The following is a 24886-nucleotide window of genomic DNA, read 5'->3' on the forward strand; positions in this document are numbered from 1 at the left end:
CACGCATATTAATTTTTTGCTTTGGATCCGAAGCTGACTTTTAAGCTGCTCGCTCCTCTCTTCTGTGGTTTTGTTGACCTTGCAGAGCAGCTCCGGAGCTGGTGAGCAGGATTCCTTCGGCAGGGAACGAAAGCCAAGAAGGGCTCAAGCGCTGCTCTCCCGCTGCTCGGGGATGGCCAGTCCACAGGGTCGGTCCAAAGCCAACCCCCCTGAGATGCCCCCCGTGCCGGGGTCGGCTCCTTGGTGCCAAACGCCCCGCTTTGTGCTCTCACCCCTGTAGCCTGACCCGCGCAGCAGATGTAGATATCTCCAAAGAGCTTTATAAGAGGTGATGAGCTGTCTGCCCAGAAGGTGAATATCTGCCTCGCAGACAGCGCTGGGAAGGGCGAGGCATGTCCTCCCTTGGTGCTGTGCTCTTCTCGAGCAGCCAGCTCAAGCCGGGGAGCTTTGGTGCCTCTGCATTCCGGAGTCTGGTACTAGGAATGCAAACAACTGCCATCCCCCAGCTGGCTTTGTGCAGCCAATGTTTGCCCACTGGGAACCCAGAGCCAGATGTGCTTCACATAATTTCCAGGCAGCGCTGGTCCGTCAGATGACAGTAGCTATTGAGGGCTCTTATGGTGGCCCAGAGACGTGAAGATGAAAGCCTGGTGCCTGTCAGCACCTCCCTCGCCATTCCTGTGTCCCTTCAGTTTTCACTTGGGTCCCTTCACAAAAGCAAATGCCGCAGAACATGCTGTTGCAACGTCAGCGACCTTTATTTTTGAGAAAGAAAGTCGCAGCTTTATAATGCCGAACTGCTGGACGAATGTGGGATACCTTGAACTTTGTTGTCAGACTCTTTCCTGCACCCGCTGCCCCGTGGGGAGCCTCAGCTGGGAACCCACCTTCCTCTCCGTAAGCATTTTCCACTGCATCTCCTGGCTGAATTTTACCAGGGAAGATGAATGATATTTGAATGCCCTCTCAAACAAAAGTATTTTCACGGAAGAAAAACAAAAACAAATCTCATGAACAGTCAAAGGGAAAACACTATATAGAGACTTGGAAAAATTTCTTGAAGAGTGGCTTGTGTTGTTTCCTAGCTGCTCTGCCTTTAAATGGCCTCTTACTCCCAACTCGGGGGCTCCACCAATTGTAAAAGTGAGAGCTAACCAGTGCCAGATTTGGGTCTCAACATACAAACCATTTTAGATATGGGGAGCAAAGGGGTGGAGGGGCTGGTTCATGAGAAAACTTCTAAGCATGACTGTAGCATAAATAATATGGCGTCTTTCACCTCAAATAGCCTAACACTTCATAAAGTGATATGAGCTTCACTAGTTGCTGAAACACAGCTATTTCTGAAGTGGAACCTGATATCTTTGGATTTTTGTGTTTGTTTTTTTTTTAACCAGCAGAGAGCAATGTTTTAAGGTGGAGAGTGAAGGATACAATATACAACCAATCGTAGGTATAACTGAGGAGGGCTTTGCAAGATGGAAAGATCAAGTGAAATCTACTTTTGGTAATAACATGCTTTCTGATGTGTCATAAACTTTCGTCCTTAGTTTACAAATGCAATTCCCTTCAAAATAACAAATCACATTTCGTCCTCCCTCTTTCAGCAATGCTCTGTCACGGCTCTTCGGCAGCAGATGCTCTGGTTCCTTTCCTCTCTTCGTTTAGCTTAACGTCCAAGTCCCGGAGCTGGCTGAGGAACCCTGAATTTGGGCAGATGTCCCTGTGTGCGCCCACTGTCTTCAGAGCATCCACGAGCGTCAGGTTCTCCCGGATCATTAAGAAGGCAAGCACTAAAGACGCAGAGCGGCTCACCCCCATGGCACAGTGGACAAACACCTTACCTGCCGAAAGAAAGAGGCGCAGCCAGGTGAGCAGGCTTTAGCGTCCCTGGAGTGAGAGAGGCACAGGGAGGACAAAACCTGCTAGAAATACGTTGGGAAAACAGCAGTGATAATTAGCGGATACTCATGTTTTCAGGGGCCATTAGCATACGATCACGCCACACGTCTCAAGGAATGTGATGTTTCATACTGACCTCATGCATCTAACTTAAGCCTTAGATTAAAATAGCTGAAATTTTCTGTGGAAGGAGAAGCTTTCTGTGACTAAACTTGTTAGTATAGTTTTCTATAGGGGGGAAAAAAAAAGTTTTGGCAGAAAACTTTGGCCCAGCCCTGACTGTGATCCCTGACAAGTCCCATAAACTCTGTAGGATAGTCTGCCTGCAAAAATAGGCTCATAATTTACTGTATCTCAGCAGCCCAGGGTGAGCTATAACTGCGGATTTAATAAAGCACTCCAGTGAAAGCAGCAGATCTCGCAGCCAGTCAGAGCCGGAGCAAACTCTGGAACAAATGGAAATTATGATAACTAGGCCATAATCCAAACTCTGCTGACAAAAATTCAGCAGGCTGCGGGTCAGTCTTGTGGCTTTTGACTTAGTTCATTAACTTCTGCTGCTCCTCCAGCTTAATAAAGCCGCAGTTCTGCGACGCGCTTGGGCACGTGAAGCGCTTACGCCGGCGCTGCAGTGCTGCTGCTCCTGGCGAGCGCATCCGCAGCCGGGCTGTGGTACCCAAGGCAGGGTCGCTGGGCTGGAGCATTGGGAAGGACACGGATTCTGCAGGATGGACCCGCGGGGCAGCACCCGCAGTGCCGTCACCTCTGCCCTTCCCTCTCGTTCCGTTGGCCCTTCGTCCCGCCGCACTGGGCTTGGGGCTGCCAGCCTTCCCCGGCTCCTGGGAGCGGGCCACGGGCGCCTTCCCCACAGCTCGTGGTATAGGCACCTTCTCCCGTCCTCCGCACGGTGGTTCTGCGCGTGCCTTCCCGAACCTTCCGCTGGTTCCGAGCTTTGTAGGCTGCCTGCGACTGCAAGGAGAAGCCATTTGGCTCGCATTGAAACTTCCTCCCCAAGCTTCTCTTTGCCTTCCTCTTACCTCCTGAAGTGTTTAAGGCTTTGCTTATGAAGCTGGCAGCATCGTAGAAGAAGACGCTTAAATCAAAGGAAGGATCATCGAATGCTTCCACTCCGTAGTACTCTATTTGCAGATCTTCGTAGTACTTGGCTCCAGTGTTGATGCTGTATGGCCCATCTGCTGCATTAAGGACATGAGTAATGTTGAGGCTTTGAAGAGTAGTTTTGCTCCTAGCAGCCCACCTGTTGAAAGACACGAAGGGCTCGTTGGCAACGGTCCTGACATTCTGCTGGAACAGAACAGCGTGGAGTCAGTGCCTGCTCCCGCTAGGGAAGGATGCGGGAACTGCAGCTTGCCTAGAGAGTAGCAAATTTCTAGAAGTCCATAGTGCTTTGCACACGTGTCCTGGTTTCGGCTGGGATGGAGTTAATTTTACTCCCAGCAGAGGAAAATTAACTCCAACCCAGCCGAAACCAGCACAATGTGAAAAATCTGATGTGGTGTTGTGGAGAGCAGCGAGAGCGCAGGCTTGCCAGTGGGATACTGTCAAGCAAATGCTTCCCAGCAGTTCCTCCCGGGGAATATGGCTTACTGTATAAAGCGGTCAAGATTTTCCTTTAAATAGTTGTTTAACAAGCTCTAGAGCTAATCTCTCATTCATAGTGTGCGTGGGTTGTGAGGGGGAGAACCCACACGGATGCAGCAGCACCTCGCTCCCGGTTCGGCCGTGAAGCGGCTGCATCAGGCTCGCCAGCCACGTTCTCCCCCCATCCCACCATAAACTGGGACTGAAGTTATTCCACAAAACTGTGATCCTTAGCTGATGTATTCATGCGGAGGAGGAGCTGGGAAAAATGAGCTGATGATGTATGTCATCTGCAGTAATCCGAACAGAAGGAAATGGCAATACAAAAAGCGGTCACAAGAATAAGGTATTTGCATGAAAATTCCAGTTTGAGATTTTCAGTTTGACCATCTCTGAAAGAAAGCTTGGATTTGGACTGGCAAAGCCCTGCTGTATAATTCATTTGGGTCCTCCTCCAGCTGGCTCTTGATCCTGCTGCTCCTATTTGAGCGCGAGGGCTACTGTGCTTGTCTCCCGCCTTAGAGCACAGTTGCCAGGGCCATTAACTCATCTCACAGTTGACACCAATTTGGGATGGGTTCTTCAAGGCCTTTTGTCTAGAATGCAAATGATTTTTACCCTGCCAAATCTGCTGTGGTTCACAGAAAGTAGAAAACCCAACTCAGACGCGCTATGAGTAAGTCACCATTTTGTATGTCGTGTTCTTCACGACATCCAGGCTCCTTATGTCATCGGTTTCGGAAGCTTGTATTGCAAAACATTCGCACAGACCCAAAAACTGCTCCCCAGTGTACCACAGCCCTTCCTTCTCCTCCCAGGGACCCATAACGGCTTCATGATAGGACCGTATGTTCTTACGCATCTCCCAGGTAAATATTCGGCCAGACTTGGTCCACGTGATTATCCGAGCCTCCTCTGAACCAGCAGAGCCGCTGGAGGTCTGACAGCGCCGGCGTTTCATAGCAAGCTCTGCTCCCCGCGCCGCTGCTCGGAGACGAAGAGTCCCTGGTGTGAGGCATCTTGCTCCTCTCTTGCACGCGCTCAGGCTATATCAGAGACAGCTTTTCTGAAATGAATTAGGAGGAAATTTTCATACAGAAATAATATTCCCTAGAAAGTAGTCCTGTTCATTACCTTCCAAATAGCATTACATTATTATAACTGGTGTGTGCAGCAGGGCTTGCAGGTGCAGCTGGAAGCATCCAGAGAGCAGGACTGACTGTGGTGGAGGACTCTGCAGGCACATAATTCATCCCCTGAGAAGGCAGCGGCAGCAGACAGCGTGATTTAATTTCTTCTGGAGTAACGCTGCTGAAAAAGAGCATCCCGTGCCACCCGAACGCAGCACGGGCTGAACCTTGTAGGTGCAGTTATGCGGTATTGATGAGCGCATGCAGGAAAGCTGCGGGACTTTATGTCAGAGATACCGAAGGATTTGTGCACGCTTGATTCTGGTTAGCTAAAACTGGAAGTTTTTGAAAGAATGAATCATTATACTGAGCTTTGTAAGGCCCTTGCCTTTGTAAGGCCAAGGTGGAAATTGAAAGATGCGTATGTAAGACTTACATTCACATAGTGTATGTGTATACATACATAAAGTGTATGTGTATGCGTATATAAAATGTATGTGCATACAATTTTCTTTCATTTATAGGGATGTATTTAAACAGATGTATACATATACACATACTTACACATACGAACGGATTTTCACATGCATATGTACATATTCATACATATGACTGTACGTCCATAAAGAGAAATGGAGAGACTTTGAACTAGTTTTTTCCCTCTCTCAGGTGAATACCCCTGAACACTCAGCCGTACCGGTATACTTGCGTCTGTCTGTCTCAGCCTCTCTGCCTCTCCTCTGGGAGCTGTTCCACTTTGTATAAATAAGGTGATAGCTGTTTGCCTCCAGAGAGAGAGGCTGTTTCTCTCATCAGAGGGGTAGGGCGCTTACCTGGGATGTGAGAATAAAAGAGTATCTGAATTTTGGGAGATCATAGAGCTGAAAGGTCTGGCTTTGTTGCCCTGTTAAGAATCGCATCTAGGACTGTGTTGCTCCCTCACGGATCACGCAGTGGAACATGGGCATCCCTTCTGCAGTGGTGTTTGCTGGCTTAGACCCAGGAAGCTCAGGCCAGCCGGTCCAGCCTGAAGCAGAGCTCAGTCGAGAGCAAGAGTTCAAAAATATCCAAATTCTCTGAGACTTCGGGAGCATTTCTCCTGCCAGGGTCTCGTTATCCTGAATTGCTGTTCTTGCCCCCTGAGAACACTGATGAGCTTTGTTTGGTTGCTTGTTGGTATTAAAGCCATAGTCAACATGGGAGCCGCAACAGAACTCTTCCCAAAGTGGGGTGCCCAGTGTTTATTCCGATGTGGCACCAGCCTCCCCTCTAACGCCTGAATGCCTAAATTTAGAGTTTGGGTTGATTTTCTCCGCCATTCTAGGAAACAAGCGCAGATGGGACCTTTGGGAGTCGCCTCGTCTGCCCCCTGCCCCGCAGCAGCAGCCAAGTGGATGTTGCTCCTAAAGCAACAACAACAACTGCGTCCAAATATCCAGGTACGTTATTTTTAACAGTGTGGGCTGGTTTGGGGAATAAGCAGAAAGCAAGGGAGAAAATCTTGTTGCTGATGGTCAGAGCAGTAGAGGTGATGCCAGGCGTATTACTGAACACACCACGTGTATTTCTGTGGCCTCAGCTGAAATTTGTTTCCCCTGCCCCCTTCTCCCTCCTCATCCCCACAAATGTTAAGAGCAGTTATAGCTTTTTGCATGTTCCAATAAAAAGGAAGTCTCCCTAGGGTAACTACTTAATAAGCAAGATATGAAAAGCATGATAAAAATGATGGGAGAGATGGAAGAAAAAAAAACAAGCTGCCTGGTTTTACTTGCAGTGATGGAAGGAAAAGAACCGCAGGGAAGCAGAGAGGAACATAAGGCTAAAGGCCTAGGAATCTTTCAGGGCAGAGAACGTAACACCAGGAGCTGTGGTAAAGGAGGATCTTGTGCAATCCCTGCACAGATTAGCAAGAAGAATAGCACAGAAAAAGATACTGTGCGTTGCCCTACAAGCTTCACTGCCGTGAGAAAGCCACGTGCTGCGCCCGAGAGCTACTGCCGGCGTCGCCACGATGACCTGCTTGTACTTCCACCAACACAGAGCGTTAAGCTGAAGCAGTAAAAGGAAATGAAGATGATACAGCTTCTACATCAGGATATGCGTGCGACCACAGGCTCGTTTTCAGGGACCGTGGCTGACTCTCAGTTGCTGCAGGTCTTTAAAGGCTGAAGTTGTGGAGGTAAGTGGTGAGTTCTCCTAGCCCCTGCTGCTTTAAACCTCTGTTGCAGCCTGTCAGCTAGTTAGGGTGATGGAGATAATTGGCAGAGAGAGGGAAAGAGGTGATTAGCAGAGAGAATGACATTGCGAGGCCTCTTGTTTAAGACCTGACCGGCAGACCTGCTGCAGAGCAGCTCTGTGGAGAGGGACCTGGGTGTCCTGGTGGACGACAGGTTGACCATGAGCCAGCAGTGTGCCCTGGCTGACAAGAAGGCCAATGGGATCCTGGGGTGCATCAAGAGGAGTGTGGCCAGCAGGTCGAGGGAGGTTGTCCTTCCCCTCTACTCTGCCCTAGTGAGGCCCTATCTGGAGTACTGTGTCCAGTTCTGGGCTCCCCAGTGCAAGAAAGATGAGGAACTATGGGAGAGAGTCCAACGGAGGTCTACGAAGATGATGAGGGGACTGGAGCAGGGGTTGGCAGGGACCTCTGTGGGTCACCCAGCCCAACCCCCTGCCGAAGCAGGGTCACCCAGAGCAGGCTGCACAGCACCGCGTCCAGGCGGGTCTGGAATATCTCCAGAGGAGACTCCACAACCTCGCTGGGCAGCCTGGGCCAGGGCTCCGTCACCCTCAGAGTGAACAAGTTCTTCCTCATGTTCAGCTGGAACTTCCTCTGCTTCAGTTTGTGCCCATTGCCCCTTGTCCTGTCGCTGGGCACCACTGGAAAGAGTCTGGCCCTGTCCTCCTGACACCCACCCTTCAGATATTTATAAGCATTTATTAGGTCCCCTCTCAGCCTTCTCTTCTCCAGGCTGAACAAGCCCAGCTCCCTCAGCCTCTCCTCACAGGACAGATGCTCCAGTCATCCAGGTCACGATGTTTCCTGCAGAGATCTAGACCACACGCGTTGGGTGGGCTTACTTTTCTTTTAAACTGTAGCCTAAAAGTACCTAAAGACCATCTCATTAGATTCTTTCATTCTATCTTTCTTTTTCTCTCTTTTTGTTTTTCCCCTGGTTGAAAACAAAATAACAGCAACAACAACAAAAATCCTTCTACCTGTAGGAGACATTTTGAGACCGGGTCGAGATTTTTCAAGGGCAATCCAAGTGCATTAACCTTCTGTCTTCCCCGGGAGAATACAAGGCAGCACAAGCTTCAAAACTGTTTTGTCCTTAAGCCTCGGACACCCAGGCGCACCCCAAACGGCCGGGGCCGGCTTAGCTGCTCATCGGAGCTGCGGAGCCTGGGTCACCTCTCAAGGTGCCAGGGTGGCTCGGATTGCCACCGCAGAGGCAGAGGCTGGCGACGCCAGGCTGTGGGGAGCACCTGGGGGGGGCTGCGGGTGGCTCTGCACCCTGTTTGCGGCTGGGTGCAGCTCCCGAGGGGCTTGGTCGTGCCGGGACCTTGTCCACAACAATCTACCTGAGCTTTGTATTTCCCTGATGTTATCCAGCCACTCAAGCAGCACTGCAGTCTGCAAGACTTTTTTTTTAATGCTTTTTTCTACACTGGAAACAATTATTGTTTTCTACTGCAGATTTTTCTGGCAAAGACAAGAAGAAAAGCACACGACCCCCACTGACTTGAACTGTCTAAAGCATTTAACAGATTTGTGTTGCATTTGCAGATTCGGTCAAAGAAAACTCAGCAAAGTTCTGGAAAAAAACGCAAACGCTCCAATATTGTCGATTTGAAATAGTTCACCACTTTTTGTTATTTCCAAAAAAAAAAAAATCATTTTCATTTTTCTATTCAAAGTTACTTTTTTTTTTGGCATTTTACTTTAGCATTGCATAAAGTCTTTTGAAATATTAAAACAGGATGAAGTGGCTTGTTCCCGGTTGAGAAAAAACATTTTTTGTTTAACTAAAAATGAACACAAACTAGCTGAGCAGCCGCTTCTTCACCCAGCCCTCATCTTCACTTCCGCAGCAGGGGGGAAGCCGCTTGCCGCTTGGCCCTGGTTGCTGCTTTGTCTCCTAAAGACCAAACTGGGCTGCGGTGAGATGAAATGACTGCCCGAAGGCCCCAGAGGGGTCTGGGGCAGGGCGTTAGTTGTGCCCCAAGTCAGCTTTCCTCTACCCTTTTTGCCTGCACCTTCCGAGCCGGCACAGCTCTGCTGGTGGTTATGATGGCAGCCCGGATGGGGACGGGTGGCTTTCAGTAACGAGGTCTTACATGAGATTATTGATAGTCTCGGGCATGGCAGGGCGCTGATTTTGGCTGGGCCCGTGTTTACCGCAATAATGCAAACACTAACCAACAATAACGTGATAGAGAAGGCTCCTGCAACCAAATATCCTAAATGCCCTGAATCAAAACCTGACGAACTAAGTGGTTCAAAATACCAAAGCATCAGATCAGAATATAATTCACAAGGAAAAAAAAATACAAAGAAGCCTCTCAATGGATTTGAAATTGCTCTCTACTCTGTTTTTTCTCCTCTTTTCTCTCAGCAAGCATCTCTGCACTCATCTTTTACACTCCTTGCTCTTTTCTCTCAGGTAGCGCTTAACACCACGGCTCTTTGTCCTCCCGATGGAAAAATCCAGATGGAAAGAAGCGTGGTTCACAGGGAAATGGTCACGTAAGTGGAATTAATCTTTCGGATACTGTAATGTGAAATCCGATCTTCCTTTTTGTTAAGAAGACCCAATCTGTGTCTCCATGTTTTGGCCAGGATCTGACGCTCAGAGAACCCAGGAGTCTCTGGAGGCAGAGCTGAAAGCCTCGTGCACGGAAACGGGCGCATTTAAAAGCAATAGTGAAGTTAAACCAGCCAGATGGGAACCTAGCAGGCGACCGCGAGGGGAACGCGCTGTTTTCCTTGCAAGCCTACGGGGGCTTGTTTGCAGGAATTAGAATCTCTCACCAGCAGTTCACTGCGGCTCGAATACCGAGTGGTATTGAAAATGAGAAGCAGGTTATGGCTGATGGTTTAAATGAGGCACCTATGGGAATTTAGAAATGAGATCCTGGGCTCGTCTCGGCGTAGACCATGCACATGGCAGAGCAATATTGCTTTCTTGGCTGACTGCATCATATATTGTGGCCTTTTATTTTGCCCACACTCAAACAGCGGGGAACAGTAGAAGTTCGTTGCTCCTGCTCGCTGTTGAAACCCTGCTCTGCCTCACCAGAGGCAGTGCCCCCTGAATCATGGAAAGCAGAATCAGTGCCTCGGCCTCGGCGCGGGTATGTGTTCGACGCAGCGCTGTGTTAATGCCATAGCCATTATTCTGGAGTGAAAAGCAGAACGTACAATTAAAGCTCTGTTTGGTTCGGTTTTTAAGAGAATTTACTACCCGGGAAAGATGCCAGATCCGAGGGCTCTGGCAAACACAGCCCTCTCTTTAACCGCAGTGCTGGGAAGGAGCAGGATCAGCCCTGCGAGCCTCCTCCACGGCCACCCCTCCACTCAGCTCTGCTCCCAGATGCCCCTCGCCGGCAGCTGTGTTTTACTGGGTAGGAGAAAATCCGAGGCTTCACACCTCTTCGCTGCCTGGTCTCCCTCCCAACACCTCCGTTTGCAGCCATCCCTGCACGTTTACCATGGGGCCCTCTGACTCCTGCTTGCGAGGAGTCCAAGCTGGGCTGGAGAGAAGAAGGCATCTTCCCTTGTGAGCCGTCCCGTCCCAGCTCCTTCCAGCAGCCCCATCCCAGGTCACCCAACCACCACTGTCCTGGGACAAGGCAAGCCCTCGGGAGGGACAGAGCTCGCCGAGCCGGGCTTATGGCCCTGCCAGCAGGATTTGGGCTCGGGGTGGGGGGACTTTCACCTGTGCCCTGCTGTTTTTTGGGGAGAGGATGCTACTGCTAGCTTATGGAAGCCGTGGAGAGACTCATGGAGACTCCTGGAAAGCATCCCCTTTCCTTCACACATATTTTCCCATGGCCATATCATTCCCAGTGGGGAGAACCCGGCTTCTGCCTCCAGTCCCGCAGCCCCTGTGTCCCCCAGGCCTCCGGTCCATGCCCCGCAGCCGAGGAGGAGGCACCTGCCCACGCAGGAAGGGATGCTCGGAGAACGCAGGTGGAAAATGGGGAGTCCTGCGCGCAGTGACCAGCCGTAGCCATGGCAGGATGACAGCTCCTTCACCTGCAGCTTTCGGATTCAAAGGAGGATTATAAAAAAGGAGTATTACTTTAGCAGCTGGTATGTCTGAGCTACTCAATGCACCATCCCCAGCGAGACAGCGCTGCCCTCCACTGGCTCCTGCCATAATTTCCGACTCGGCTGTGGAGATCTGTGAAGCCCAGGGTGATGCTTGCCCATTTAATCCTCTTCTGGGGCACTCCTGTCCAGGGTACCACTGCTAGGAATTAAAAAAAACACCCCAAAATGCTGGTTTTCCTGACACATCTCAACTGCACTTACGCTTTTCCCTGAATTAAAAGAGCTGCAGGTTTAAGCCCCGCTGCCAGCAGCCATAGCTGTGCTACACGCTGTAGTCAGGAGAGCGCGCGCTCACCGTGCAGCTATAACTGCTTCTAAAAGTAGAAACTTCACTCTCATCTTACGTAAGGGCAGTTAGGGAGCGGAGAGGCTGCGGCTTGTGAGGAGCTCAGATGGAAAGCTTCCGTGGGCAGCCCACACCCCGCAGGCAGAGGAGCTCCAGCCAGAGCAGCAAAAACCCAAGCGACCTTGGTATCGATAACAGTTCAGCGAGCCCTGGCACAGCCAGCTGAGATCTCACCGCTGTCACGGGCTGTCACTCGGTGTAAGTTACGGGCACTTCTGACACAAACGACGTGGAAGAGACCAGACTCTGAAAAAGGAGGGGGGTAAATGCCTTGTGAGCTTCAGGGAAGACAAAGGCTGTTAATATATTGCCATTAAAAGGGGCTGCGAAGCGTTTGCCCTTCCGCAGGCAGTATGGATTTGTGTGGCTGTGGATTAAAGGGGTTTTGAGGTTTTTTTTCCTTCTCCTTGATTTACTCCTCAAATGATTTTTCTCCGACTGCTGCTGTCAATACAAAATTGACAATGCTGTCAAGCTTGTGAGGTTTCAGACTATTTGAAGGCACGAGTAAAGGGGTTTTGATATTCCTCGGTCGTCTGGCAGTGGTGTCTTTGAGCTGTCTGTCTCTCCCTGCACTTCTAAGGTAAGCAGCGCAGTGCTCGCCTCGGCTTGCCTTGCTTGAAAGGGCACGCATGAGAAAGGCACCTTTTGACAAAGCTGTACAAACTCTCTGCAGTGGAATCAAGAGCAAAAGGACTTCAAAACTCTACAGCGGAAGACCTATTTCGGCACTTAAGTTCTTTCAGGCAAATCACAGAGCTTTCAAGGGACGCTCTCAGCTTTGTTGGGGCAGGGCACGATATTTTTTCTTTAGATTTTCTTTAGACTTTTTTAATTCATGACTTTAAAATCACGTGATTTTTTTTTTAATTAAGTCATCTTTTAAGTAGGGTGATAGTTTGTGTCAAAGGAATTGACCACTGATGAGGTGTATGAGCTAAGAGGAGATACTAAGACTTCGAACTGGGGTTTACTTTCTCTCGCAAACTTCTGATTGTGTGTCTGATGAACATCTCCTGCTAATTTTTTATCTTGAATTTGAAGAAAACTTGGGGTGGTTTTCCCATTGCTCCTCCCTGGTGTTGGGGTACCAGGTAAAGCAGAGCGCAAGCAAGCAGACGGGTGCGGGTAAAGCTGGGTGCGCAGCTGCCTCGCCGGACTGCGATGGATGAGGGCCAAGGGCAGGGGGGCGATGCGCTGGCTGCCCTGCGAGATGTCCAGTCCCAGGGTCACTGGGAGAACTTGTCCTGCCTTTTCCCAGCTGGTGGGAAGCTGTTTCCCTGCCAGGCCCTGCCGCCACGCCGTCCGTGCGAGGAGCCGGCAGTATAGCAGGCATGGTGGTGATGGGTTGACGGTTGGACATGGGTTGACGGCTGGACTTGATGATCTTAGAGGTATTCTCCAACCTTCATGACTATATCATGCCACCCGAGTCGTGCAGTTGGTCAGGCAGGGCAGGAGCAAGGGTTATTACGTGCCAGCAAGTTTTTGAAGGCTTTTTCTCACCTTTATCTCATCAGGTTCTATGCTGCTGTTTTTCTGCTGCTGTTTCTCACTGAGGCTTGGTGTGGACTGCTGAGTGATGCCGAAGCCGGCAGGGTGATGGGGGGAGGAAGAGCCTCCAGCAAATCAGCAGCCTCGCGGCTCCCGAGAGGGTGACTCAAGCCCGGGTAGCAGGGTGCAGGCTTGCTGGAGGTTGTGCCTGCTGGAGGCTGTTTATAACAGACAGTTTGGGAACGAGCTGCAAATATAGCCGTCCGTTTTCCCAAAGCGAACCCCAGCACCTCCAGCACAGTCCTGGGAAGGCTGTCTTCTGCTTGAGAAAGTTGCTGTGAGCAGGAATATATTAAGGACTGCAAGGTGCAATGGTAACGGGAGCCATCCATGAGCTATAAATAGCATTAACATCCTTTCCCTCCAATGCCTGGCATCCCAAGCAGTCATTTTTGCTGGTGCTAGTGAAAATGAACAAAGCTTCAAACAGCTTTTATTTATGTTCTCTCTGCAGGCTGGAATTTTGTGAGTAGTTTTTCTCGTTGGCTTTGAATTTTGAGGGTTTTTTAAGGAGAAATACTGGCATTTTATCCTTTTGGATTTTTTCCTTTTTTAATCATAATATATTCCTTTCATATTTTTAGCAAAACTATGTGGGAGAAGCTATTGTGACAGGAGAGCAGGGATCACAAGCAGTCATTGACAAAGAACCTCTGTGTGATCGCAGGAAAAGGGGAAATAAAAATCAGAAGTCACAATTTAATCTTATCTAAATCTTACATGGATTTTTGGCAAAATACTGAAAATGTTTTGTTTTAGAATTAAGCAACAATGCAAGGCGCTTTGGCGAGATTTGCGGTGTTTACATGGACAGATCAGAAGGAAATAGTTGTCGCAGTAGAAGGAAAATCTTTACATGCCTATCGGACAAGATCTTCCTGCGGTGTCGTAGGAAACAAAGATGTCTCTTGTCAAGAAGTGACGAAAAGCCAAGAGCAAAACTGGCAAAAAGGGCTCTTTTCAAAATATTTAGGGTGCACTTGATGAAGTCTCGTTACTAAACGATAAAGCCTCATGCATTACGCAACTCTCCTTCGCTGCTACGGACGTTCAAGAAACCCAAAGGCTACAGAACAGCCATTTGGCTGTGGGGTAACCCCGAGCCACTGCTACTGGATCAACTGGTAGAGCTGGGAGAATCAGGCAAGCTTTCAAATATGCAAGAAGGGCTATATTTTTTTCTCGTTATGCCAACTGATCTAATTATACACTGCTTTTGCTGACAACCCTTGCCTTAGACCAGCACTGCTTCTACTGGAACGCTGTGATTTTTCGTATTGCCAGGAGATGGCAGAAGACAGCAATTTTGAGTGGTTTAAAAATACACAGGATGCTCAGGACTGGCTTTTAAAGGGAGCTGCTACTGATGTGCAAGAAACTGCACTGGCTGGATAGATGAGAAATGTGAGATGTGCTGTACGAGTTGAGCTGGTATCGACCCGACTGCGTACATCAAATTAGCTAGAATAATCAGACAGATCAGAGACTTTGAGTTAACCGAAGGTGTTACTCCTCCTCCCCAGCCAGAATGATGCTTCCATTGTAGCATTCTAAAAAATAAAAGAACACCGAAGAAGACTTGCCAAGGTTATTGGGCATCAATGAAAATTATCAGGCGCATCATGAGGTTTAGGGAGCAGCGAATCTATTGCAGACCAAAAGCTGGAAGATACGCAGGGGACGAATCACTCTAAAGTTGTCTTGTTTCTTACGCCGACTTCCCCTAGACTCTGCTCTGGGATGATGGAGAATGAGTGACTAGCCAGACCTTCAGGTCTAACCTGCCTTGGTACCTTTCCCACCTGTCTTATGAATGAGGTGCCCGCAATATCCGTTACTAAATACTGAATGAAACATGGGCACCAACCATCCAGCATCTTCTTCCCAGGCTGGGAATACATTTGTCACGATGACCCAAGACTCTTTTCACAGTGGTAGCAAGCAGGAGGATGACAAGGGATCAGGAGTGAAGAAGCAAAAATGTTTAAAGGAACTTTCAACTCTTGTGATGATGAGGAAAAACCACCGATGACATGGATGCCCATCACCTGGGCAGGACACCCTTGCCCCATGGGATGAGGCTAACGCAGACCCCAGTGCCCTCACATCTTCCCCCTCAGGATCCTGATCCTACCTGGCTTTTAAGGCATTGTTCCTTATATTGCTCCTCTTGGGAAAATGACTTTGTTCCCAGCTTGGTTCTGCAGTTAGCAGCAGGAGTCAGCTTTATCTTCAGAGAAAAGTGAGTGGTGGAAGCTCCGTGGCTGCTGGCAACTCCATAAGAGCACTGCCAGCATCCAGGAGCTTGCTTCTGCCCTTTGGCTGCTCACCTCAGAGTTACGGGGTCCCACCTGATATTCAGAAGTAGATTAAGGCTTCCTGAAAATGAACAGGTTTAACAGAGCGCAAAGAGATTTTGAATCTGCCTCATCCGGGAAATCCTACCACCTGGGTCCTTTCTCCAGGCTTCCAACAACAGGTCATCTAGGTCAAAGCACCTCCCAGGTATGCTTCACTGTGCTCTGGACACGTACCCTTTCAGGTTTTGGTAGGTATGTGGGGGAAACAACACTCTGTAGACATCTATTCCCCTTCCACACTTGAAGGGAAAATTCTCCTTTCAGCACTGAAGCATTAACTTCAAATGTTAATTTGCCATCTTTTTTTTTTTAGCGAAGACAATAGCAAGAAAGAGCTCAGCACAGGTTTATGCCCAGAACAAAGGCAAATCGGGGCTGTCCAGGAATTTGAAAGCTCTGGGTGGAAAGGACTTGGCAGACTTTTCAGTTTCGGTTCTGTTGAGTGAGGTGTATGTACCTGAGAGAGGAAAAGCAGACACACGGGTGAGCTCAGAAGGGAGGAAGCTCCCGCACAGCTGAGACAATCGCAGTTGTGGTGCTGGATCGGCTCTCGAGGGCTACGCTGGGCTCTGCTCTTCTCCCGCCGCTTACTCTTGACCGGTGCCACAAGTAAGGGCTGAGACTGGGTGGATCAGTCCTAACCCCAAAGACCAAAGCTGGTCTGAAACGCAGGAGCCCAGAGCTAGGTCAGCTCAGTCCGGCCCTCTTCTCTCTTTCGGGACCGTCGGGCACAGGAAGGTGCTTGCTGGCTATTGGAACAGAAAAACGCGCTGCAGAGCTGAGGAGCTTTCTTAGCCTGACTTACTAAGTGCCTGTCCCCCTTTCTCCATCCGCGGTGACAGCAGGTGGTCTGCTGATCGCGCCTGTCCCATTTTCTGCCTTCCTAGGTGATCACCAAGCGACCCCGCCTCGTCCCCCTGTTAGCTCAAGCACCCTGTTGATGAATCCCAAATCAGGTGATGGTAGGCAAGACCCCTATGCTTAGAAACCCAGATGAAATACAGAGAAATACACTGCCAGGTGACACACAAAATCCTGGCCAAAGAGGGAACCGTGAGAACAGAGCTAAGGTATGACTTTCCAAGTGTTTATCTTCAGCCTGTGTGTGATGTCCGGATAATAAGGCGACCGGTCTCTTACAGAAACCTAAGGCAGGTTAAATGCCACGGAGGAAAAACAGTGGTTTTTCCCGAGCCGCAGGACAGAGGGTGTGCGTGACCTCGCCGTTCCCTGCTCGCTGTGAGTTTCATGCCGTGTCCCTTCCTGAGCCCTTCAGATCTGAGCTTCAAGTACGGTCGATAGAGCTGTGCTGCTTTTTTGATTTCTAAAAAGAATGGCTTTGCACCGTGCGCAGTTTGTCCTGCTGCTTTGGTTCACTCACTGTTTGCCCAAGCTTAGTAAAGAAGCTGTCTGTGAAAAAAAGAACGGCAAAAAAAGAAAATTATCAAAGACTTTTTTTATATATATACAGGGGAGAGATTTTTCAAAGGCGGAAAGGGGAGTCTGTTTGGTTATGCACCTAAGCACAATTTATGCCCTTGAAAATCTTTCGCTTGCGGTGCTTAATTGGTCTGTGCAAATCCACTGCCAGGAGAGGTAATTGACCGTTTTTATAGAAGGATCAGCAGTGAAAACACTCCGGGCTATTGTTCGAGAAATTAAAAAAAAATTAGGAATTGTGGAAAGAATATGTTTCAGGGCATCAGCCAGCGTCTCCTGAAAATATGCAAATTGACTTGGTGCAAACAACAGCAGACACAATGAAACGAGCTGTGTGTGAAGAGCTGAGATCTCCGATGTGATATTATGCAGAAGGTAAAGAGTCTGTACTAGATAAGTAACAGCCCGATGTGTTATCAAGGGTGCACTTTGATTTTGATGAATGTTAAAAGAACCTTTAGCCTTGAAAATAAAGAGGATAATTTCTCTCTAGGCAATGGCTGCTCATGAAAGTCATAAAATAAGAGCACTGGAGCCCTAATTTTATAGTGCTTTTTAAATGATTTTCAAATGGTCCAGCTGCTTCGTGCCACAATAACACAAGGCAGAGATATTTACGCCGGCGATAACAAGCATGCATCAGCCTGCCCGAGCTGCTCTCCGCAGGCAGCCCGCGTTAGGCAAAACACACATGGAAAGCTGATACCTGCCAATGTGGATTGATCCCAATTGCACCGCGGCGAGAGCGATCCTGGGAAAGCTGCTTTTTCCACCAGACAGCTTGACTATTTTTCTCGTCTGCCTCCCACCTGCGAAGCACGGGGTGCACGGCGGCCGGTGATGCTGGTTCTATTTTGACACTTGGGAGCTTGCCAGCTTGGTGTGCCTCTTAGGCCACACCGTCCTTGGCAGACTTCTCTTTTTGGAAACAGGAGGGTGAATTCAGCCCCAGGTTGCACCACTGGGTTTTGGTGGGAGCTTCCCCAAGGATTAATTTGGCCCCAGTGTTGGTGTTGCGATGTTGCACTGCGTTATCTCCTATGGAAAGGCACGAGTGCGGCACATGAGCTCTGGGCAAACGCTATGTAGCTCTGCTGAGATGCTGGAACTGCCACCAGCAACTCTCCCTGGGTATTTAACCTCTCCGTATCTCGGACTTCAGTCTAAAACTACGGTTTGCTTTCCAGGACCTGCTCTAAGATGAGAGCTACCCCAGGGAGGTCTAGCTTAGCTTGCCAGTTTGGGTGGCCACTTCAAAAATCTGGTTAGTGTTTTATCTTTGCAGTCCCCTTTCCTTTGCAAGACGCTGACAGAAGACAGAGTACTGGGAGAAACCTGTCTTCTGAGCAAACAGGGCAGGGTTGAAAGACCGGTTCCTTTATGAAATACTCCTGCAAAATTAAAGAACTCGGCTCCTTCTGTGTTCACCAGTGCTAGAGGCACAGCAATGTCTGCATAAAAAGAATTTTGGTAGGAATGGGGAATTCTGAGCATTAGAATCATAGAATCATTAAGGTTGGAAAAGACGTCTAAGATCATCAAGTCCAACCGTCAACGCATCCCCACCATGCCTGCTAAAGCATGTCCTGAAATGCCACATCTACAAGTTTTTTGAACCCCTCCAGGGATGGGGACTCCACCACTGCCCTGGGCAGCCTGTTCCAATGCTTGACCATTCTTTCAGTAAAGAAATTTTTCCTAAAATCCAATCTAAACCTCCCCTGACACAACTTGAGGCCATTTCCTCTCATCCTATCGCTAGTTACTTGGGAAGAGACCAACACCTGCCTCACTACAACCTCCTTTCAGGTAGTTGTAGAGAGAGGCTAATGTGTGGCTGAAAATTTATTACATTTGCTGTAAGTCTCAGGTCCATAAAGCAAAGATAGAACTGGGCAGAGGGCAGGGCGTGAGGAAGGTACCTCTGGAAAGTCCCCTGCCATTGAGCATTTATCATCACCAGGGTGGGAAAATTCTGTCCCCCATCTGGGTGACTTCTTGGACATGCTGGACTACAACATGTTTCCCCCTTTTCATTTTCTGACCCCCAATGCAGCAAAACAGGTTAATTTTGGTGGGGTTTTTTTACAGATTTTTATGTCTAGGGACATCCTGAAGAACTTTAAACAGGGGCCTATTTTCTCTTGGAGTTGAGTTTTATGAGTTTTAACGAGCAGAATGGACAACAAACCGGGAATGTATCCGAGAGGAGTATCTAGCACATTTGTTGCCTCCACTTAACCAGATGACTGGGGAGTGACTGGAGTATATGAAATTCAGAGACCCTCTACCCCCTAAGCAGAGAGGAAAGATAGGTTTGATGCCAAAGCTTTAGGTCAGCTCCTTTCATCTTTATCTCACATTCAGACTGTCTGTCTGACATTTCTCCCTGTTACTTTGATGTTTTTTTAATTTCATAAGAGTTTACATAGGCGTACACTGTATCTCAGTTCAATATCTAAATCCTGCAGCTTGATGAAATTGCTCACTACCGGATAACTCTTTGGAGAGCACTGCCTAGAGGAAAGCGATGGAAGATAACAAGGCAAGCCAGCCAAAGGGGAGCAGACCTGCTTTTTCCAAGAATGCACTAAACCAAGATTTTCTCTTCAGAACCTAAATGAATACATGTAGTGCTGTTCCAGGCTGCACGGACTAGTGCCACGACCACAGATTGTGTCCGTTCGTACTTCTGCCTCCCTCGCATCTCATCTCTGAGAGATCCAATTTACAGCAGCTGAGATAAAGTAGCCTCCAGGGTATTACATTCATCCCTTTCATAAATCAAGAAGCACTTTTTGTTGCTAGAGGTCTGAGTCCAGAAAGAGCGGAAAACACATGGTGTTAGGCTTTGTAAATGGCCAACTGGCATGTCTCTACGACAGCTCTTTGCAGCTTTTTGGCTGTTTCTCAAATCAGAAAGTAACAATCTTTGTGTTGTGTATTCTGATGAATCAATACAGGAAAACTTTAAAAATCAGTGGTTGCTGACTGAGAACTCAGAACTTTCTCCCCGCTAGGAAAATACAGCATTGTTCCATTTTATAATTGCTTTGTTTTTTCCCCCCTCTCCTGCTACAGAAGATACATGCTGATGATTATCAGTAGACGACGTGTGATCCTTGCCACTGATTTGGACATATTTTTGTTGGTTACTCCTAACGTTTCCGGATGCCGCTGTCCTCCCACCTGCCAATGGAAACAATGTCTGTGAGTAGATAGTTAGGCTTACCCAAGTGGTTGTGTGAGGTTTAGTTAATGCTGCTAAAGTGATCTGTGATCGCTTAATGAAAGTGCAGCGTAAGAGCAGCGGCTTACCACCAGGAGAGGGACTCACCATTTGGCCTCGGAAATGTACTCAGAGGCGGTACGGAAATGTACACCGAGGCAAAAGTCGACCAAGTCCTCTGCAGGTATTCAGTAATAACGCCTTTGCTGGCCCCAGACAGCTTGGTCTCCTTTGCTTCCCCATGCAAGATGTGCAGCGTTCAGCGTACGATGACACCAAGCCTCCTCAGGTCTCCCCAGTTACGGGCTGTGGAGAGTCGTGTAAGCAAAGCTCACGGCAGAAAGCAGCTCGATATATTTTGTTGCCTTGTGCTGTATTCCCGTCCGCAGAGCCCGCCACCCACCACGCTCTGAGACTTGTTGTGTAAATAAAGAGTATTGTAGTGAAAGAAGGTAAAGGGTTGTGATTTCTGAATATACTCAAAATAGACATGGAAAGTGCAGAATTCCAAGTCATTTCATTTCTGCAAAGACAATTTCCTGCCTATAACTTCCCGTAAATTTAACACACGTTACAGGCTCTATTTGGCTACAAAGGCATGGGGAATTACTGGCCCAAACACCTCGCAAAAATTCACTTCATGAGGTAGCTCGGGTCCTCCTCTAATTGGACTTGAAGTACATATGTTGAAAGAACACGCTCAGGTGTCACCATCCTGCAAGCGCGGGATGTTTCTTTGCCGGCGTGGTATTAGCCTTGCTAATCTGGCTGGGCTTTAGTTGATAAACCTGCCTGCTTAAATTCAGCATGAAGTTTGATTTCTGCAGGCTATTTTACATCTTGTGCCCTCAGCTGCTGATTATGTAGCACTTCAAAAAATATTTTACCATTTAACCCAAAGGGTCTTTGCCTTGGCGTTGCATATCAGCAATGGCTGATAGCCAGACAAATATTTAATAATCAGTTTGTTGACCACTTCAAAGTCCTCCAGGATGAAAGACAGCACATAAAGTCAATCATCCCTACTTTATTTTACTAGAGATATTTAACTCGTTTAAATGAGGCTGGCCATCAAATTTCTGATAAAGTCATAAGGAGAAATATTTCTTATCAAATATTGCTTTAATGTTAGATTGACGTTTAATTTCCAAGTAGCTCCTCAGAAACTGCACATCACTGGTTCCACAGAAACAAGCAGTGACACTATGTTTCTGCTTCAGGTTGTTTTAGCTCTGGCACAAGCCCTGCTGCTGGCACAGGTTTGCTCAGCAGCAAACTTGTTTGCTCTGCTTATTGACTTTGCTAAGTACTGGGTTGGGCCCTAAATGCAAATCCTCTCTCTGTTCCCCACTTCCACCTCAGGAAGATCCCATGAAACCTTATTCTCAGGTGGTGTTCATGTTTGTCTTATCGATGTTGGCAGAATAAAGAAAATTCTGTCTATAGCGCTTGATACACTTCCAGATTCACTGATTGCAGTCTGTAACTCTCTGTATTTAATCTCAATATTAGCAATCAGCTGTTGGATTAGCAAACAAGCCTGTTTACTTTTTTATTCCTGTTAGCTGAATGTTCTCAAAGTTCATCTTTTCCTCGCTACATGTACACACTGTTGTTATCTATACTTTTTTTCCCCCCACCATTCATTATTTTTCTTCCCCCAAGAGACAGAATGTGATTGAAAATAAAGATGCAAGAATAATTTGGAGCGTATATACCCACAGACATTAAAAGGAGGTCTTAAAACTGCACTTCGAAGAATGTCTAAAAGCAAACGATGGCGTTAAGACAATACAAGGTCAGTGATTTTTATAGAGTCTTAAATCTTTGCTTTTACTGCCTGTTGGGCTGAATTCTTCAAATCCTTATTTCTCCAAATGGTTCTAATAAAGCAAAACAAGTTAATTTCCAGGTATAGATACGAGGTTTAACTGGAAAGACAACAGCTGGTTTTCCCACTCTCGTCACCAAGGCAGAAGTTCAGCGCAGTCCTGCACATTGCGCTGGCTCCTGCCTTTCACCAGCCGGGTCCAGACCAGCACAACCATGTTTCTGGGGGCCCACCAGCGCCTACCAGTGGGCAGCCACCTGCTGTGCACCGGCCGCCTCTGCAGGGTGTCACGCTCCGGGTTAGACACGAAGTGAGATTAGGAAGCAGGCTGCGATTTGTTATCTGTGTTTACAAAAGCCGATTTTATTTCCCCAGCGTCATCTGGCTCATTTTTAGGCTTTGCTTTCTCAGACCTAAAAGCACGCCCGCTTTTAGCTGTAATCAACAGGCAATTAGCCAAAGGATCGTTAGTTCCTCCCGCTTCTCTCCTTTCGGAATTATTGTTCCCGATATTTCAGCGAGTTTGCTGGTGGTGGAAGGAACTTGTTTTAGCATAACATCGGGCGCTGGGCATGCTGAGTGCAGATGACCGTGCGCTTGCTCCGTGCTCCACAGCGACACAACCATCCGCGCAAGCCTGGGAAATACACAGCGAAGTCTGCTGTCATTCAGACTATCCTCTTGGGTTTGGTTTTTTTTTTTTCCCCCAGAAATTTCAACTGCAAATCAGGTTGTCATACAAACAGCAAAAGTTGGAATACTTTTTTTCATGTGAAAATTTCTGTTTTAGTTAAAATTAAGCTGAAAAAGGTAAAAACCGATCGTAGCTGAATTTTAAGGCTACTCAGGATCATGAGCCTGTCTTATGCTTTATATGGTAATTGTTGCAGCATTTATAAAATCTATACGTTGAATAATTATAAAATAACGCAAAGCAACAGAGAGTCTTATTCTCTTCTTAATTAATTTTATTCTGTTCCGTGGGTCCTTTCTTTAATGGATAGTCCTTTTGCTTTCTTCTGTGCTAATCTCAAGTCTATTTTAAGGCAACAAAGTTCAACAACGCTAACTAAATAAAGCAGTTGGACAGCATATGTTGCCAAGCACTGTATTCCCCAGCCCTTCAGTGCAGCTGAGCCTCAGATAGCACTCACGCATCGCCTGTGCAGCCATGAGGCCACTCTCCACCCGTGTGATTTAATCCCACCTTGCAGCTGTCCAAAATCCCTGGCAGCTCCCGGGCTGATGGCGTCGGAACGGCTTCGGGCACTGACCCCTTAGGTGGCCACAGGCAGACACGGGCAGGGGAGACCCGGCTCGACGCTGCGGCTGCAGAACCCACAGTGGAGGTTTATTTTGCTGAAGCGTGCTCTTTTTCTGCCACGTGACGTCCCCGAGCAGGTGGCTGTCTCTAAATACGGCACGTGCCTCGATGGCTCCCCGGATTAGCTCGGCCCTGATGGAACAGGGAAGAGCCACAAAAAAGAAAAGTCTGTGTTAAGTGAATCTGATGCGAAGAAACGCTGCTCCCCCCCGCCACACAAGCTGTATCGCTGTGCCTGCCAGCATGGAGCTTTCCCTGGGAAAGGAATGTCGGCCAACACGACGGCGAGACAGTCCCAAACGCCTTGCACGACCCAGTTCTATTAATAGGCTACCAGGAAAGAGGGGACAGCTCATCTCGGGGGTGAGCTCTAAATAAAGACCATGAAAGCAGCTGTCCTGGGCCTCACCACAGGTCCACCGTGCCCGCTGTCCTGCGCCGGACTCCAGCTGTAAGTGGGCTCCTACAGAAAGTAAGAACATACGAGCACGAATTACACTGCTTTCTAACACTCACCCGGCTTCCAGCTGGCTGCAGATCATCAGCTTCCAGATCTGGATGGAGTTTCTAAGTATTTGGTAACCCTGAACATATTTCTGTCCCATAAACTCTTCCAATTACCCCTGAATGTCTGTAGGCTTTTACCCTCTGCAGCAGCAAGGAGTTATGCAGCTCACCTCCCCTTCACAGAATCACAGAATGATCGGGGTTGGAAGGGACCTCTGTGGGTCATCTAGTCCAACCCCCCTGCCGAAGCAGGGTCGCCTACAGCAGGCTTGTACTGGAAAATAAAATTAAGGGAAGTTGCCACTGGAATTTTACGTGGCTCCTTTCAGGTGACAGCGTGGGTTTGTGATTACTGGAAGCAGATTTAAGCCTGCCACAGCTGCAGCTGGGCCAGTCCCCCTCATCCTGCTCTCTGCTCACACAGACTTGCAGCCTGCGCTGAGCTGGCACCAGACCTCATGACCCACTTGGTAAGGAGGCTCAGGAACTGGATCTAGATGAAAATTGCTCTCAAAAGAACCAAAAATTGGTTTTCAGACCCTCTTCAGAGGAGGTTTGACTCTTCTTTCTGGCATAGCCCTTTCCCAAGAGCTGCTCATTCCTGAACCGTATGCACTCTGCTATGAGCTGTCAGACACATCCTTCAGCTAAACTCTAAACAAAGTTGAAAAGGGATAAAGGAATTAAGAACAGATTGAGGAAAAAACTCCATAATAAGGTAGGCCTGGGGCAGGAAGGCCTGTGTGCCCATTTGTTCCCGAGGAGATGGAAAGAAGTTGGCTCCTGGTCCGGCTGGATCTCGGGGACTGCGGGTGCTGGGAGGGTAGGCAGGCACTGCTGCACGAGCCAAGGTGCTCTGCCCAGCTCAGCAGGTCCCCAGCTTACCTTCAGGTACCTAAATAGCTCTCAAAACGGGACCGTCCCTCAGCTAGGGGTTAACATTCCATGCCTTTAGTCTCCCGCGTTGTGTAGACCCTGTTGACAGATGGGCATTTTCTGAACAAAGTGCCACCGGTGAGGCAGTGTTTTTCTTTCGTTTTGGCTTCTTAGTCTAACTTGCTAAACCAATATTTGAAACACACTTTTTCCCACTGATAATGGAAGACAGTAAAGTACTAACATCATGTCGCACCACGACCTGAGCTATGGGTAGTGTAAGTGACAGGCGAGAAGGTCTCTTCTCCTCCTAGCACATCAGAGCAGACAATGTTTTCCATTTTAAGAAGTTGCAGGACTAATCCTGCTGCTTTTGCTTATGCTGACTGCAACATTTTTCCCCGAGCAGACCGTATATAAGGGAGAGAGCAATACAGGCAGGCAGGAA

The 24886-nt window shown here is 48.3% G+C and overlaps 1 protein-coding gene and 1 long non-coding RNA gene across 3 annotated transcripts; one reads left to right on the plus strand and one right to left on the minus strand.

The window, feature by feature from the left end:
• Positions 1-807: 807 nt before the first annotated feature.
• LOC104335801 (dual specificity protein phosphatase 13B-like) lies at positions 808-19815 on the minus strand. Of its 2 annotated transcripts, none has more exons than XM_009941576.2 (4): positions 15689-19815; positions 4363-4570; positions 2940-3160; positions 808-1844 (listed from the first exon to the last, which is right to left on the minus strand). In XM_009941576.2, exons 2-4 carry the CDS (start codon positions 4521-4523, stop codon positions 1618-1620), a joined length of 609 nt encoding a protein of 202 aa, XP_009939878.1. In that variant the 5' UTR covers positions 4524-4570; positions 15689-19815; the 3' UTR covers positions 808-1617. The 2 variants fall into 2 exon arrangements, with proteins under 2 accessions (XP_009939878.1, XP_075279026.1); XM_075422911.1 differs by lacking the exon at positions 15689-19815 and adding an exon at positions 12824-13122.
• LOC142361611 (uncharacterized) lies at positions 11380-23642 on the plus strand. The gene is made up of 4 exons (XR_012764243.1): positions 11380-11900; positions 19753-19881; positions 21566-21698; positions 23133-23642. It is a non-coding gene; the product is annotated as an uncharacterized LOC142361611 (long non-coding RNA).
• The last annotated feature ends 1244 nt before the right edge of the window (positions 23643-24886 follow it).

Source organism: Opisthocomus hoazin, chromosome 6 (genome assembly GCF_030867145.1).
Source record: "Opisthocomus hoazin isolate bOpiHoa1 chromosome 6, bOpiHoa1.hap1, whole genome shotgun sequence".
Taxonomy (NCBI): domain Eukaryota; kingdom Metazoa; phylum Chordata; class Aves; order Opisthocomiformes; family Opisthocomidae; genus Opisthocomus; species Opisthocomus hoazin.